General features: G+C 39.6%; 1 protein-coding gene across 2 annotated transcripts in view; it reads right to left on the reverse strand.

Annotated features, from left to right (window-relative positions):
• The window catches only part of LOC149255563 (WAT1-related protein At4g19185-like), a 76,196-nt gene extending 58,872 nt beyond the window's left edge, over window positions 1-17,324 (reverse strand). For both annotated transcript variants that reach the window (XM_089460523.1, XM_089460522.1), the window contains exons 1-5: window positions 17,176-17,324; window positions 16,952-17,068; window positions 16,563-16,848; window positions 16,208-16,363; window positions 15,893-16,044 (exon numbers count right to left, since the gene is read on the reverse strand). In XM_089460523.1, coding sequence (XP_089316649.1) covers window positions 15,893-16,044; window positions 16,208-16,363; window positions 16,563-16,848; window positions 16,952-17,040 — 683 coding nt within the window. In that variant the 5' untranslated portion in view covers window positions 17,041-17,068; window positions 17,176-17,324. The remainder of the gene's footprint in view (window positions 1-15,892; window positions 16,045-16,207; window positions 16,364-16,562; window positions 16,849-16,951; window positions 17,069-17,175) is intronic.
• Between the last annotated feature and the right edge of the window lie 1,404 nt (window positions 17,325-18,728).

The following is an 18,728-nucleotide window of genomic DNA, read 5'->3' on the forward strand; positions in this document are numbered from 1 at the left end:
CATGTTTCCATCCTGACCTATGTGTTGGTTGCACCTTGTTTGCTTGTTGTCCCTTTCTTGCTTGTTGTCCTTAGCATGCTTGTTGTTGCATGCTAGTTGTACCTTGCATGCTAGCTGTAACATTGCATGCTTAGTGTATTTGCGGCTAAGTACGATACAACTGCCCCAATGTTAGTTAGATATCCCTTGCATGCTGCCCTCCTTCGAAGACAGATGCTCCAACTGTCTCGGTAGTTCCGGCAGTTCCGGTAGTTCCGACTTTTCTGGCAGTTCCGGCTTTTCCAACTTTTTAGGTAGTTTCGGCGTTTCTGACAGTTCCGGCTTTCTGGCAATTCTGGCTTTTCCGACAGTTCCAGCTTCCGGTAGTTCTTGCTTTTCCAACAGTTTCGGCTTTTCCGGCAATTCCGACTTTTCCAGGAGTTCCGGCTTTTCTAGCTTTTCCAGCAATTCCGACAACTCCAGTTTTTCCGGTAGTTCCGACAGTTCTAGCTTTTCCGGATTTTCCAGCAGTTCCGGCTTTTCTAGTAGTTCCAGCTTTTTGAGCAACGTAGAGCTTATTCTCCCATGACTGCATTTAGATCTAGGGCAGCATATACCCTAGGGCACTCCCTCTAGCTCTCATCTTCATCAAACCCAAAACAAGATGAAGTGAGATCACATGAGTGAGTGTGTGTGTGATAAATGACTCAAGTCCTCTTCTATTTATACTAAAACGTAGAGGTTGAATAGACATGACTGTTGGGCTTTTGAGCCTACATAAGTTGCTGGCCGACTTGACAATTTGTCCATAATCAAAATAAATTCATATCTTCATAAACACTTATCGGAATCAGATGATCTTTAGATCAATCCTACACCTCTCGATAAGAGGGATCCAAGAAAAATATCAGCTGCCATAAATAAGATGACCCACATGGAGCTTGGCCCTAGTTGCCAATTTTAACACAAACAAATCCTTATCTTCCTTTGTTACATTTCTAATCTCAAGTAGTGGATCATCAAGGATTAACTCCCTCTGAAACAATGTCGAAATGCTCTTAATCCTATCAGAAGTATTGTGTTAGTTTATAAAACCAAATATCAAAAGCATACCTTTAATCATGAAAAGAGATCAGAGGTCGCATCAGATATCCATCATTTCATACATGCCAAGCTCGAGGGACTTGCTAGAATTAATATGGAGCCTTCTTCAATCCACAATCATCAATCTTTTATAAGGTTCTGCAAGTACATCATAAAGGGGAAGTTCTCTTCACATATATCTAAGTCATCAGGAAACAGGACCTAGGATAGCCTTCTTTCTTTGAAAGCATATCACAATTTGAACCATACTGCAGAAGCATTAGACACTGCTATATATCAGATATCAAGAATAGTCCTTTCATGAAAGACATATCATATCAGATTGTTTCAATTAATCTACTCCCTCTGAATAGATATCGACCAAGGGGATTGTAATCGTTTATCTAAGGTCTAGGGCTCTTGTCCATTTCATGTGTTATCCAAGTCATGGGATGGTCATGGCTCTGCGTCCTTATCAATCTTGACATAGAGGACTTGGTCCTTACTTCCTGTTGAAGTACTTGTTGATCCCAAGACAAGAGAAACAGAATTAATAACATAATAAAAGTGTACTTATCATTCTTCTTTAGATGCAAAAGTGGCTCCTGCATTATCTTGCTCCAACTCCCTCTTAATGTTTCTCGCACCAGCTCTTTTTGGAGCTTGCTCTTCCTGCACTAGTCTTGATCTTGATGATCCTCAAGATGGATCACATCTTCATCCAAGAAATTAGTGAAACAGATTAAATGTTCATGCAGGAAGAATCACCACTAATCGAAAGGAATAAATACACAAGGAAATCACATATGACTTGAAAGTTCTTATCTTCTCTGAGAGCTAATTCTTCCTACAATGCTCCACATCATGATGATCTTTAAGAAGGATCAACTTCCTCATTCAAGAAGTTACTTTAACAAGGTGTGTAGGAAGCTAATTGCTCCCTCTGGATCTAACCTCTAAGAGTCTCCACTGTCCATCAATCATATGCTATCGGGACAAGGGATGCATCTTTTGGAGCACCACCTAAATCCCTTATCGTCTTTCATCAGCAGTGATGATCAACCATCAATGTGTACGATGACCATTACAATTGCAACATACCTTCCTCCTAGGGTTTCTTTGTGGGCTTCTCACTGATGATATATGAATCATACTAGTGTTCCAATGTCCAGGACAAATCTAAAGCTACTTCAAGGGTTTCTCCCAAACCCTAACCCTCTCTTGTCAGAGCAAAGCTTCCCAAGGGTTTCCTACAAACCCTAGCATCCTTTTAGGTCTCCGCCATCTTCACTTGCTTTCATCATCGGTCTCTTCACAGGGATGATCTCAATGACTTTTCTTTAGCCCAGCTCTGATACCATGTAAATTTTCTTAGGGCTATATTGTTCTTTGCTATTGATAATTGCACTTTTATACTTTTCATCATTTACATATGCATTCACCCCAGGCGTTACTGACTAAAAAATTTGTTTTGACCTCATGACCCATACTGGGCTATCTGCTGCAGTTCGGTTTCTGCCCGATTTTTGCGAACTCCATTTCTATATTTTTGTTTTTACCCTCCCCTGGTATCACAGAGGTTTGTTTACTGTCGGTCAGCGATGGTTGAAGAGGACCTCGTGGACTACGAGGAGGACCCGATGCCCGAACAAGAGATCTGGGCTCATCAAGTTGGACCCGACACTGGTCCCAAGCATACAAAAGCACATCAGGTGACAAATGCACAACCGACACCGCAACACACGCCCTCCACCAGAAAACGGCTCCCGACTACTATCAACATTGAAGACCTCCCTGGCTTGGAATGCCCTCCACTCTCTCCGGCTACCCTAAACCTGCTCAGCACCAGCTTACAGGCCTCTCCCACCTTCGACTCTCCCCTGGCCCCGTCTCTGCATCCTTCCATGCCATTGAACGCACCTTCTTACTCTTTCGCTCCGGCTGGCCCTTCAAACCCTACACACCCCACACAATCTTTTGCTCATCCTGGATCCAGCAGTGTAAACCCTAACTCACCGATTCGATCTGGATGTTTTAGCTCGCCCATCCCAAACCCTAGACCCGCATTGTCTACTCCTCACAGTTCCTCGGAAGCATGCAGAAGTTTACTAAGGGAGCACCCCACAGGTCGACGCACGGACAAGCCCAAAAAGGGTAGGTGCCTCAAAGTAGTGGACTCAGACATAAACCTGACCTTCGGTGAAGACGTTCTTATGGGCGATGCAGTGGACACAGCGAGGAAGGTTCTTGTTGGGCGAGTACGCAGCAGGAACTATTCAGTAGAGCGGCTCCGACAATGGACCATGGAAGTTTGGGGCTCTCTGTTGAAGGAACACCCTGTTATTAGGGTTTTGGCCCAAGGTTGGTTTGCCCTCCATTTTCATAGGGAGGAGTACACGGACTGGATTCTTTCCCGCTACTGGCATGTTGAGTTAGCTCCTGTGCTACTCAAGAGATGGGATCCCCTATTTGACCCGGAACACGAATTGTTAGGAACAGGACCAATTTGGTTCAGACTACCTGGGTTACCCAAGCAGTTCTGGACCCCCCAGGTATTCAAACGTATCAGCGATGCACTGGGGACTTACCTTGAGCACGACCAGTCCTATGAGAAAACCGGAATCATGACCATGGCAAGGATTCTGGTCCACCTTGATACCAGGGAGGGACTTGAAGAGAAAATCACATTACACAGGCGGCATTTCTCTCGTAGACAGCTCCTTGACTATGAAGGAGTCCCTTTCCGTTGTAGAAGGTGCCACAAAGTGGGTCACCTGTACAAGGATTGTCCGCTACTTTCATCGTCGGCATCGGAGACCTCTCGAGGGGTAAAACATCATCTCTCGAAGGAGCGGAACACGAGTGACCAGCAACAAGGACTTGCCCCACCAGAGGTTGCGGAAGGGGTGACACAGAAGGCAAAGAATCTGCGGAAGACTCCTCCCTCACCACCTTGTACGCGCTCCAAATCAGCTACGGGATCGGCTCCCTGTTGAAAATAATACTGAGAGGGGGGGTGAATCAGTATTATTAAGTTAAATTCTTTTTTCAATTTATACAAAGATGTGTATACGCTACTTCAGTTAATGAAAACAGGGTGTATACGCAACTCTGACTAATGAAACTCGCGTATAACTTCCAGACTTATAATTTAATTTATTCTTCAGATGTTGATCATTAATCTGTGTGTCAGAACCATATAATAGTAAGCAGGAACAGAAAAGTAGAGTAGACAGTCACACAAAGGAACACAAGATAGAAGGTGGAAACCCAATGTGGGTGAAAACCACCTACTGCAATGTCTCTATCTTCTTTCAATTAGAAACTACTTTTTACAATGATTTTGTACTAGTGCAGTCTTATACCAGCATGCAGGCTTCAACCTGAAGAAGGCTACAACCTTCTTTCGTTCTCCAGCTTCTCCTGGAAGGGAGTTACAACCCCCTTAGCTCTTGTACTAGCTGAGGTACTAGTACGTAGGTGCTGACCTACAAAAGGCTTCAACCTTCTTTCTTTTCTTCCAGGGATCACGTTTCATAAATTTTCAGACTGGATCCATGAATATCAATCAAACATCAAATAGATATGCAACAACCAATCTCCTTTGCACAAATACTGAATCAACCAATAACTTCTCATAATGTTGTAACCAGAAAACAGTACCAGTAACCAGACACCAATTCTAAACCCAGAACACTACAGCAATAAACAGAGGCAGCTAAAACATATTTCAAGAGATGCACGCTACTTCACTAATATAAACCTGCAGACATATGCAGATATGTCAAAACCAACCAGTGTATACGCAGTCTTCACTTGCTTAACCTGCGTGTATACGCGCCTCTGCTGTGTCGAACCTGCGTACAGATCTATAAAAGATAATTTATTCTTTTACTTAATCAGACATCAGTTATACCCAGATTATCAGATTTATAGATCTAATCATACGCCAAATATAATAAATCAAAATCACACAATGATACTATTATTCAAGCCTTGAGATCTCGACCCATCAATAGATCTTAACCACCGTGTAATGCTCAGGTTCCTCCTTGATTCAGATCCAGATCCAGCTGTATTGCCCCAACCAATCACCAATATTCCAGATCTTGCTCCTCTTAAGATATTCAATACATCAGTCGATAACTTTGCCAAAAGATCTCCTCCCCTTTTTATAGTCTAGGCCTTACTCAAACCATGGTCCAAAACCATAGAGATCCAATACTAGGAATCCAATCCCTGCCTTCAATACTTGGAATGCAATACCAAGGACCAAAACCATAGGTTTAATTATGTCGGACTAAATACCATGGACCAACCATAAGATTTCCCACATGTACGCGCTTTTATTTGCATGAAAGTGTGTGCATACATATACGTGCCTTCTAATCGGTACACTCGCGTGCATACGCGACTTCGTTACGAGGAACCTGCATATACCTCATTTTCTTTCATTCTAAGAGCCTGAACTATGATCTATCATTTGAGTGAGTTGCCATCAAGGACAACACTTATGTCATAGAGCCAAACCTGTTCCAATCCTGTGACATAATGCCAACAATATCCCCCTTTGGACTTGATGGCAACCCCAAGTTACTCAAAAACATTCTCCCCCTTTGACATCAAGGGCAAAGGGTTATGCTCCCCCTGAATATATGCTGAATTCTCTGCTCTGTTGTGCTCTCCAAGCTCCCCCTGACTGTCGGCAAGGTCTGCAAGAATATGATCTACACAAGAAACATGACTTTATACATTATAAAAGACCTTCCTATCACCAAAGACTCATACATACATCCATCTCCCAACCAAGTGGGGATATACCAGGAATGACTCATCCACCCAACCAAGTGGGGATTCATCAGAAGTTTACACGTGACAAATAAGTACATTACATCATTCATCCCAGGCATAGTGGGGAAACCAAAATAGGCCGTTACATGACCTTGATAAAAGAAATATAAGACATAGAGACACAATATTTACAGCAAGACTCTGACAGTCATCAACAACAAACATCAACAGCATTAGTTAATCATTATTCAGACGAGCGCCTATGTTCTCCTTCTGCACCTGTTCCACCTGAAATCAAACCAACAGTGAATTTGAACCAAGATCTTCTAAGATAATGCCAACAATGCATTATTAGAAGAATATATGCTCCCCCTGAACCTGTGCCATATGGTCTCTATCAGACCCATATCAGACTTTTTTCATCCTGAGCCTAGCCCCACTGTTTTTCTTCAAACCAACACATACGCGACTATACCTTAATAAACTGGCGTATGTACGCGGATCCTCCTTATTCAACTCGCATACAACCACTTTTCTCTGAAACAGACAAGATTCAACAGCAAGATGATGCATCAACTACCCCCAGCTTCTGTCTGAGGTATTCAAATGTCTCCCTGGGCAGTGGTTTGGTGAGGATATTAGCAACTTGTTCCTTAGAGGGAACATACTCCAATTTGACCTTTTGTTCAAGCACTTGTTCCCAGAGAAAATGATACTTGATCGGTATGTGCTTAGTCTTTGAATGCATGACAGGATTCTTTGAAATATTGATTGCACTTGTATTATCACAGAAAATGGAGATAGGTGGAGTACAAGTGATTTGCATATCATGCATTGTTTGCATCATCCAAAGGAGTTGAGTGCAGCAATTTGCAGCAGCTACATATTCTGCTTCCGCTGTAGATAATGCAATAGAACTTTGTTTCTTGCTGAACCAAGATACTAATCTAAGACCCATGAAGAATGCACCACCACTAGTGCCTTTTCTGTCATCCACACTTCCTGCCCAATCTGCATCTGTATATGCATGAAGCGTGAGATCTGTACCTCTAGGATACCATAAGCCAAAGTTTTGAATTCCTTGAAGATACTTGAAAATTCTCTTAACTCACTGAAGATGAGTTTCCTTTGGATTTGCCTGAAACCTTCGAACTATTCCTCCTACATGCATAATGTCTGGTCGGGTACCTGTTAGATAGAGCAGACTACCAATCATGGATCTATAGGTTGGTTGATGCACTGCTGCCGATTCATCATTTTCACTAAGGCTGCATCCTGTCACCATAGGGGTACATACTGGTTTCAAATCCTCCATCCCATATTTCTTCAAGATCTGCTTGAGATACTTGGTTTGTGATAGAAAAATGTCGTCTTTGTTTTGTTGGATTTGTAAACCAAGAAAATATGTGAGCTCACCAAGCATGGACATTTCAAACTCTTTCTGCATCACCAAGGCAAAATTTTGACTCATGTCTTCTTCGTTGCTTCCAAAGATGATATCATCAACATACACAACATGTATTAGCAACTTATCATTGTCATTTTTTATATATAGATTGCTATCAGTTGATCCTTTTATAAAACCTTGCTGATGGAGATACTTATCCAACCGATAATACCACGCCCTTGGAGCCTGTTTAAGGCCATAGAGAGCCTTTTTGAGTCTGCATACAAGTTTTGGATCATTTCCAAGAATAAACTCATCTGGTTGTTCAATATATACTTCTTCATCCAAGTCTCCATTCAGGAAGGCAGACTTTACGTCCATTTGAAATACTTTGAACTTCTGAAAGATAGAAAGAGCAAGGAACATTCTTATGGCCTCAAGTCTAGCAACTGGTGCAAAAGTTTCTTCAAAGTCTATCCCTTCTTCTTGAGCATACCCTTTGCAAACAAGTCTGGCCTTGTTTCTAATCACATCTCCATTTTCATTCAGCTTATTTTTAAATGTCCATTTTGTTCCTATGACATTCTTATCTTTTGGTCTAGGAACCAATTCCCAAGTGTTATTCTTTTCAATCTACTCAAGTTCTTCCTCCATGGCCTTGACCCAGCATTCATCTTTGTATGCCTCTCTTACATTTTGTGGTTCAGCGAAGGAGAGCAATGCTAGATAGCTTGAAGCTTCTGAAATGGTTCTTCTTGTCTGTACACCTGCCTCTTTCTGCCCCAAAATTTGAGATTCTGGATGATTCTTCTGAACGTACTTGGATGGAGTCTTTTCTTCTATCCTTGGCTGTTCTTCTGGTGCCTCATGGGTTTCTTCTTCATCAAGAATTTGATTAGATGTTGATGGATAGTCTTCATCATCTTCTAAATCTTCAGATTTTACCTGTCTAGGAGTGTTTCCTTCTTCATCAACCACTACATCAATACTTTCAACAATTTTTCCAAGTCTTTTATTGTAACACTTGTATGCTTTGCTGTGGGGAGAGTAACCAAGGAGAATGCCTTCATCTGCTCTAGGTTCAAACTTGCCAAGATTTTCATCAGTCTTCTTGATGTAGCATTTGCTCCCAAAAATTTTGAAGTATTTTACCGTGGGAGTCTTACCATACCATAGTTCGTGAGGAGTCTGAGTGTTGTTTACCCGGACGTTTGTCTTGTTGAGAATAGTAACTACAGCAAATGTGGCTTCACCCCAGAAAGTTGCGGGAATTCCATACTCATCAAGCATAGCACGAGCCATTTGTTGAATCGTTCTGTTCATCCTTTCCACTACATTTTGCTAAGGAGTCCTTGCGGTAGAGAATTTCCTTCTTATTCCATGTTCTTCACAAAAACGAAAAACTCATTCGAGGTAAACTCCCCTCCTCGATCAGACCTGAGGCATTTGATTCTGCGATCTGATTCATTTTCCACCAAGGCTTTGAATGATTTGAATTTTTCGAAAGCTTCATCTTTATGCTTCATAAGTCCTATCCAACACATCCTGGAAAAGTCGTCAATGAACAATAGAAAGTATTCTTCTCCTCGAGGTGACCTTTTCCTAGATGGACCACATACATCAATATGAACAAGTTCAAGTGGCCTGCTAGTTGATCCTTCCTTCTCAGGGAAATTAGTTCTAGTTTGCTTACCAAATTGACATGATTTGCATATTGTATTGTCTGGAATTCTGAGGTCGGGTAGATCACGAACCGCCTGATATTTGCATGATTTCCTTATCTGTGAGAAGCTTAGAGGCCCCAATCTTCTGTGCCATAGCCAGTGTTCATCATTTTTGCTTAGATAGCATTGTTGTTGTCCTCCTTTGAGTATATATAAATTATTTGGAGTTCTTATGCCTTTGATCACTGTTTCTCCTGTATCAAGCTCACGAACAATGCATCCATTTGATCGAAATATTACTTCATTTCCTTGATCACACATTTGACTGACACTTAATAAATTATGCTTTAAGCCATCAACATACATAACATTTCCAGCCTTGACCTTTTCTTTCAAAAGAACAGAACATTTACCTTTAATAAGTGCAGGGGTGTCATTTCCAAATGAAACTTTCTTTTCCTTTTCTAAGGCACTATATGACTGAAGTTTATCTTTATCACCTATCATATGTTTTGAGCATCCACTATCGATGTACCACTGATTTTCCTGTCCTTCTGCATATAAGGCTATCCCACATCTTTCTGGTTGTGATTCTTTCTTTTTCTATGTTTTGGGACTTAATGAAACTTGCTCCTTCTGAGTTGTTTGCCGAAACCTGCTCCTACATTCAAAATCTTCATGACCGAAGTTGTTACAAATAGAACATTCTACTTCATTCTCAAGAGCAGAAAAGTTATTGTAGGTTTTTTTCATGATCCCAGTCATATTCCTTTGTTTTTGAGCTTCTCTAGTCATGATTTTCTTGTAGGCAACACATTGAGCTGCTTTGTGACCAAAGTTATGACAAGAGAAACATTGGCCATTGAAGAAGCTATTGCGATTATCAAATCTACCAACCAAATGATTGTAGTTTCTATTGATATCCATTCTTGAGGCAAATTGAGAATGATTTACCTGTGGTTGGTTGTAGCTTCTGTTCATCCTTGAAATAAATTGCCCCCGATTTACCCGGTAGTATTTGTTCATTCTTGAGGTAAATTGTCTCTGATTTACCTGGTGATCTTCATTGGGCTTTTGTTGTTGATTGTCAGCCTGCTCACTTCTCCTTGCAGCTTCAAGATAACTTTTAGAGGTAGATGGCATCTGTGCTTGAGATGTTTCTTTGGTATACCCAAGACCTGTCTTGATTAGAGGAGAATGCTGCACTTTGATAATCTCATCTATAGTTTCAGATCCTTTAGCAAATCTAAGATTAAGAGCTTTCGTTTCCTCAATGTCTTTTCTAAGTCCCACAATTTCACATTCTAACTTTTCATTGTGTTTCTCCATTTCAGCAAGTTGGGATGTTAGAGTATCTATAATCATATTTTTCTTTTCTAAGCAAATTTTGAGTTTAGAAATTTCTTCATAAAGACTTTCTTCATCTATAGCATCCAAGAAATCATCATCTTCAAAAGCCATCAAAAGCCTATAATCATTACCTTGTTCATCTTCATCGCTATTTGAAAGTCCATCACTGTCTTCATGTGTGTAATAGCTCTTCTTACTTACATTTTGTCTTCTATTCCATCTAACTGGTTCCTTACCTTTGTCAAGCTTATCTTTATGAGGACACTTGGCAGCATAGTGGCCGACTCTTCCACAAGCAAAACATTTGAAAGGGAGCTTACCTCTGAATCTTCCAGAACCTCGTTGAAGATTCTTAACAAAGTTTGACTCTTCCTCTTATTCCGACATATGTCCTGAGTCATAGTAATCTCCTTTTCCTGAGGCCTTGAATGCAGCTTCTCTCCTCTCTAATGGTCCACCTTTTCTCATTTCGTAAGCAGTTAGGATTCCGTGCAGCTGTGACATGGTAAGGCTCAGTAGATTTTGCTTCTCTTCTATGGCAGAAACTTTTGAATCAAACTTAGGAGATAAAGATCTTAGAACCTTTTCAACCAGAACAACTTCTTTTATTTCTTCACCCAAGTTTTTCATACAATTGACAATCTCATCTATACGAAGGAAATAGTTAGCCACGCTTTCATCATTGTACATTCTGAGATTTTCATACTGAATTCTGAGAGTTTGAAGTTTTGCTCGTTTTACCTGATCGTCTCCTTCATAGCTCAGAACGATCTTGTCCCATATTTCTTTTGTGGTTTTGAGCTGCATAACCTTGACGAATTCCGATTGAGGTAGACTCCCTAAAAGGGTATTGACAGCCTTTGCATTTGTTTCATACTGCTTCTTACCAGCCGTATCTGTAGGAGTTGCTGAAGGAAATGTTTATCCTGTTTCCACAATATCCCAGAATTTTGTACCAAGGGATTGGAGATAGGCAGTGATTCTTACCTTCCAATAGACGAAATTGCTCCCATCAAAAATTGGTGGCCTGATTGATGCTTCCTTTTCGTAGTTGCTCATGATGATAGATCTTCCTTCAAGCGATCAAGCTTCTCCTGAAGGACCTGCTCTGATACCAATTGTTGAAAATAATACTGAGAGGGGGGGTGAATCAGTATTATTAAGTTAAATTCTTTTTTCAATTTATACAAAGATTTGTATACGCTACTTCAGTTAATGAAAACAGCGTGTATACGCAACTCTGACTAATGAAACTCACGTATAACTTCCAGACTTGCAATTTAATTTATTCTTCAGATGTTGATCATTAATCTGTGTGTCAGAACCATATAACAATAAGTAGGAATAGAAAATTAGAGCAGACAGTCACACAAAGGAACACAAGATATAAGGTGGAAACCCAATGTGGGTGAAAACCACCTGCTGCAATATGTCTCTAACTTTCTTTCAATTAGAAACTTCTTTTTACAATGATTCTGTACTGGTGCAGTCTTATACCAACACGCAGGCTTCAACCTACAGAAGGCTACAACCTTCTCTCGTTCTCCAGCTTCTCCTGGAAGGGAGTTACAACCCCCTTAGCTCTTATACTAGCTGAGGTACTAGTACGTAGGTGTTGACCTACAAAAGGCTTCAACCGTCTTTCTTTTCTTCCAGGGATCACGTTTCATAAATTTTCAGACTGGATCCATAAATATCAATCAAACATCAAATAGATCTGCAACAACCAATCTCCTTTGCACAAATACTGAATCAACTAATAACTTCTCAAAACACTGTAACCAGAAAACAGTACCAGTAACCAAACACCAATTCTAAACCCAGAACACTACAGCAATAAACAGAGGCAACTAAAACATATTTCAAGAGACGTACGCTATTGCACTAATATAAACCTGCGGACATACGTAGATATGCCAAAACCAACCAGCGTATACGCAGTCTTCACTTTCTTAACCTGCGTGTATACGCGCCTCTGCTGTGTCGAACCTGCGTACAGATCTATAAAAGATAATTTATTCTTTTACTTAATCAGACATTAGTTATACCCAGATTATCAGATTTATAGATCTAATCATACGCCAAATATAATAGATCAAAATCACACAATGATACTATTATTCAAGCCTTGAAATCTCGACCCATCAATAGATCTTAACCATCGTGTAATGCTCAGGCTCCTCCTTCATTCAGATCCAAATCCCACTGTATTGCCCCAACCAATCACCAGTATTCCAGATCTTGCTCCTCTTAAGATATTCAATATATTAGTCGATACCTTTTCCAAAAGATCTCCTCCCCTTTTTATAGTCTAGGCCTTACTCAAACCATGGTCCAAAACCATAGAGATCCAATATTAGGGACCCAATACCTAGTTTCAATACTTGGAATGCAATACCAAGGACCAAAACCATAGGTTTAATTATGTCGGACTAAATACCATGGACAAACCATAAGATTTCCCACATGTATGCGCTTTATTTGCATGAAAGTGTGTGCATATGTATACGCGCCTTCTGACCAGTACACCCGCGTGCATACGCGACTTTGTTACGAGGAACCTGCGTATACCTCATTTTCTTTCATTCTGAGAGCTTGAACTGTGATCTGCCATTTGAGTAAGTTGCCATCAAGGACAACACTTATGTCATAGAGCCAAACCTGTTCCAATCCTGTGACATAATGCCAACACTCCCCCTCTAGGTAATGAATCTATTCCCATAACCTCTGTGTTTATTTCAGATGTTATGTTTACTTCAATGCATATACCAGCGACCCCCCCTCCCTGCCTCCTCCCATTGCCCTATCCCCACCATCACTTGCACCATCATACCCCCCCACATTCTCAGGCCGCTTCAAAAATCTTGGCCATCAAAGAAATTCTCCTTCCGAAAATTAGCTACACAGTTTTCCTCCTCCTAAGTCACTTGAGCCTCACTCATGAGAAAATCACTTCCTCATTAAAATAATGTCTCTACATCCTCTCCTTTACGTTCTCTTTATAATTCCAAATTCACCATAAACTTACACCTAGCCCCAACCATTGTTGCAAGCACTAGTGCACAACAAACACAAGAATGAGCATCTCCTAGGTGAGAATTGAACCTTGGTGGGGTATTTAACAATGCCCCACTTTCACTGACCTAGTAAACCATCAATGACTAAATCATATTAATAACAGAGATTTGACCAAGACTGCTCGGAAGAGAGAGCGGAAGCAAAAGCAAGAGCGAGGAGCGACAATTTTCAAAAGATTTCATTCTACATGCTTTAGTTGACAGTTTTCAGAAGCTTCATTTCTTCAGGAACATCATTCTTTCAACGAGGTCATCTATTCATCACCATCATTCTTACAACTCCCTTTATCCATGATGCTCATCATTATTATCAAGTCACCTTCAATTATGAACATTTTCAACATCTTGAAGATTATATACCTGCAAATCTGCAACAGCAAGTACCAAGGTTACTTGGGAGCGGGGAGCTACATTTTCAAAAGCTCGTCTCAAGAGTGAATCAGGAGCGAATTTTATATAATATATATTTTTATCTTTGTTACACTGGAACCGCTCCCGAGAGGTGGGAAACTCATTCCAATGGTTCTCGCACTCCCGAGAGCTTTGGAACTGTATGGGAACATTACCTTTTTAGCGGGAGCTGTAATGGGAGTTGAGGATAGTTCCGAGAGCTTTGAAGATTGTTTTTCTTGGAGTTTCAGCATTCCCTGGGGTTGGGGAATACAAAGCCTGTAGAGAAATATGTTGAACTGCCCACAAAACATGAGCCTATGTTGAAACCTTCGTAGGAAGAAGGCCCAAAGACATCTTTAACACTGATATCCTTAATTGAGAAACTGGAGCAATCTCTTGAAGGGTTAAGGAAGCGTGTGACACCTCAATGTAAGGGCGATATCTGGGATGTCATGTTGATGAGTATTTCTTTTTTTGTTTATGTATATATATATCATAGAAGATTGTGTGCATATTGTATCTGGCAGTCAATTCTTAAACATTAGAGTTGCATTTTTTCTTAAGAATAACTAGAGAAACATATGTTAAATTGTTCCTTTGTATTTTTAAGCCAGACTATTTGAAAGTTTGGTCATGTGTCAAAGAACTGATAATAAACTTGACATTTTATATATATATAAGGGAGAGAGACACCCGGAGAATATATTTATATATAAGAGAGATTATATATTTATTATTTATATATTTAAATTGATTTGAGTATTTGAGTATTTTGATTCAATATAATTTTAATTATTATTTAAATTATATAATAAATAAATAATTATTTTTATATTTTTCATTTTTTTATTAGAATTAAATTACCGCTCCCGATTAGCCGTTTCCTATAAATTTTGGGGAAACCTCTAGCTGTTCCGGAAACCTGTACCCAAGTTCCCAACATTCCCACATTCTAGAAACTCATGCAACATAGATTTTTATATATTTTGATGCATATTTGTCAACAAAAGCATGTAGAATGATGAATCAGTTATAAAATGTATAAAAACATGGATTAAACCATATAATATCAACCATCTAGTAGTTACAACCTTCGTCAACAATTACAAGTTACCATTTATATAGCAAGCAAGGGTGCACATAACCAAAATAGCATCGAGTGCAAACCATCTCTGAACCGAAAATACATCAAGAAACAGGGTCTAGATGGCCTCTAGCATCTAAAAAAATCATGCTACAACAAATACCTACATATCATCATAATCATTGCCTATCTTGGGATCTTTGTCATTAATATCACCCACTACGCGTTAACATAAGATAGAAAAAGCATAGCAAGTCAAGTCAAGATTTTGTTTTAGTGATGGACACATTTTTAATAGGGTCATGATAGAGGTGTTTGACAACCAAGGTCACTAACATCAAGGTACATTGAGGGCTTGGTACTCTTGATTAAATATGAGTTCCATACCCTAGTACATGACAAAATCGAATCATTGCAATCCCCCCAATCCTAAAATCCTGAAAACTAAGGGCTATTGGATTTTGAGTGAGATCTAAAATTATACGTTCTCCATATGAAATCCAATGAGCTCAGAACCACTCTCAAACATCCAGAGTCATTTCATGGTAATGTTAAAAATTTAAGTAAAAGGATGAAAACAAAAGATAAAGGGAATTCTTAAACATTACCATGAATTGCATATCAATACTAGGGTCATATGCTTGAATATTAGGCTGCCCCACTCAAAGCTTCTTGTTTCTTTGAAAAAAGTTTGTGTTTGGAACGTCTTTACGAAAAAAATTGCGAAGAAATGCTAGGGAACGAATTTTTTTTGTAGAAGCGTGCTCCCAGGGTCGTTCCCTGAGTGCTTCCATCCAGAGTGCCCTTCGGGAGTGAGAGCGGGGGAGGGCGCTCCCCAGCAGCACTAGATTTGACACAACGATATTCTTCCCATAGAAATCCATGTCAGTTCATGCAACTTGGTCATGAATCAAGCTTTCAAAATTCTCATCTTAACCCTGATAATTAATTGTAGACATTTTTGTTAGGATTTTATTTGAAACACATTTTTATAGTCCAATAGCTTCATAGTGCAAATAATAGACATTTAATTTTTTGCTTTAATTCAAGAAAAGTCAAGGATGCCAAGGGCTCTGAGTGCAACCTTCCAAGGTATATTGGACTGCCAAGAAAAATACGTGAGAGAATAGCTGATGCAAGAGGTTGAAGTGGATTGTAAAGAGCAACCAATGCAGGTCCCAAAACTTTGTTAGACCAAGTTAGTAGGCCATAATTTATCGCTGATGCCACAACACCCTGCAACCAACAACGGAATTCAGTTAACAAAAAAGGGCTACTTTACTAATGCAATTATAGTCACAATAAAGACCATCAACCTAAGTGACAACTCTCTTTCATTAAGTAAGAATGGAAGAAGACATGAAATAAAAGACATAAAGAAAAGCATATCCATGCTTACAGCATATACAACAGAGGTTATTTCTGAACGAGCCAAAACCCAGTCTGAATAATCATTAGCTGCAACAACTCCAGTCAGGACCATCAAGCAAGTGCCAAACAGGTATGAATATGCAGTTAGTGACAAGCTGGCCGGATAGCGGACTAGAACTGGTGCCTGCAAAAGCAGAGAATAAAAAGGTTCTCCTTGCAAACACAAATTTTTATTGCTAAACATACATTTTCATATTATTCTTCCGATAAAGAAATGCTGAATCCATCTGTTGTCATACTAATCATGAAGAATTTTTTCCAGACTCCAGTAAAGCAATGCTCAATAGACATGACACTGAAAGGTAATATATATACCTACCAACCTGTAATGCTAGGTAAGTTGCCATGCACATACAATTCCCTATCAAACAAATAATACCAACGTGCCATGTCTCAAGGCCCATCTCCATTAACCCTGTTGCCAACCAACCAACAGGCTCTGGCTGAGGCTTGGCAGTTGTTTCACCTTGTGCTAGGAGATCCATGTATGCATGCCCAAATACAGCTGGGCCTCTGAAAATGGCCATAAATAAAGCTCCAAATATGCAAAGCAGTGTGCCTCCAACCTTTACCTTGCCGTCAAGTGTATTCAAGTTCACAGACTCTGTGCTGCTCAAAACAATTAACAATATCAGTTATTGGAATGTGATACAATCCCAAAAGAAGTTCAATCGTATTACTGCACAAGTGTTACAAGGTCAGACATTCTTACCCCATTATGGCAGCTAACATAAACGTAAAAACAGGAATTGCAGGCTGTATAGCTGCTGCATATGTTGGACTAGTGTAATCAAGTCCCATAATAAATAGAAGCTGATTTCCAAATATCCTGCTCAAGCAAATAGCCATTAGAAGCTTTATGAACCTCTCCAATGCAAAATCAAAATACTACTATGAAGGTATACCTAATGAGAATATTTTGGCCGTTAACCTTACCCAGTTAAACCAAGAAAGAAGAAGGATTGAAGCAGACGACGAGTAATAGGCGGGCGTATTCTTCTGTAGAAATGGTAATATCCTTTCAGTTAGACATCGATCAGTCGTTAATTCTTGGTTCCAAAAACAGTGTTATAGTGAGAATATACTCTTTCTTGTTATGACAAACTCAATACACATCTGGGGATCAGAGAGGAGTGCAACAATATGCACTGAAAAAAGTTATATAAATTCACTGAATGTCAGCAAGAATGGATGCATGATTTAGAAACCTAACAATTGTTATTGCACAGTAGATATGATATAAATATAAGATCAAGATGCAGTTTTGGGAAGTTCATGAAAAATCTTTGCCCTTCGACTGCCTCCACTTAAGTTTGGTCAAGAACCAAAAGGCATTGCTCAAAAAGTTTTTATCCACTTTCCTTACTAACAATTATAATTCCGCAGCAGGAAAACACAGGCACGGAAGAAGGTTTTAAGAGACCTAACAATTCTAAATGTAGATTGCAAACATTCTTTTAATAATTCTGCAGGTTGAGAAATGAAAACGGAAGAAAATTCAATAACAATGCAATTACCTTCAATCTCTATTGGCCAGCAGCATAACTGCTAGCAATGGTTTCTTTTAAAAGCCATGTAGACAAAAACTAGGTCACAAAATAGGTGGTTGATAAAATATTTAAATAAATTACATACAAGGTTTAGCAGCCATAGAATATATGCATTTGCTAAATTCTATGACATAAGATCTTAACATAAATGTATTTAATTGTCCTTCAAAAAATGTTCGCATTGACCCATAATTTAAATTTCCAACATCTCAAGAAACCTGTAACTACTGCTAATTTTAGATAACAATGGTATGTTCAATGCTTGCAACAATTACTTCAATGTCATTTTTTTAGCCCAACAACAATTTCCACTTAATTACCAATAGAAATCACATTAACCATTAATCACATTGAGAGTAACTGTAGATAGAACATAGACAATAAATGGAGAAAACAAACCAAGACAAGAGAACGCCAGAATTCGGCTAATGCCAGCGAAAGACCCCAAGATTGGAAAAATCCTTGATCAATTCTTCTTATTATAAATATCAAATGTTCAGCAGAGAGAGAGAGTACAATAATACAAAGTCAAAGTCAAAATTGACTTGCCAAATGATGATTCAATACCACTATCCAAAACAGCCCTGACAAATCTGCAATTCTGCCCTTAGTCAACAGCAGTCAAATCAGCCCTAACCAGAAAGTCAACGGCAGTCAAAGTCTGGTCAAACTTCTCCAAAAGAGTTCGTACAAAAGAGAGAGGAATGTGGCCTCCTTGCTGGTCAAAGTCAGCCCAAAACAGTCAACAGATCAACAGTCAAACTCGGTCAACCTGAAGTCAACCCTGCAGTCAATGCAGGTCAAAGTGCCAGAAATTCTCGGTTTTTATGCCAAATAGTACGGCCTGCCCAAACAGAAAATCTCCCACAAAAATCGTAGTCAAAGGAGGTCAGATAACCCTTGGTCAATGCTGGTCAAACCCTGCAACAGATCTGAAAT

This window comes from Pinus tabuliformis, chromosome 7 (genome assembly GCF_031772625.1).
Source record: "Pinus tabuliformis cultivar Carrire ecotype Pingquan chromosome 7, CPIR1, whole genome shotgun sequence".
NCBI lineage: Eukaryota > Viridiplantae > Streptophyta > Pinopsida > Pinales > Pinaceae > Pinus > Pinus tabuliformis.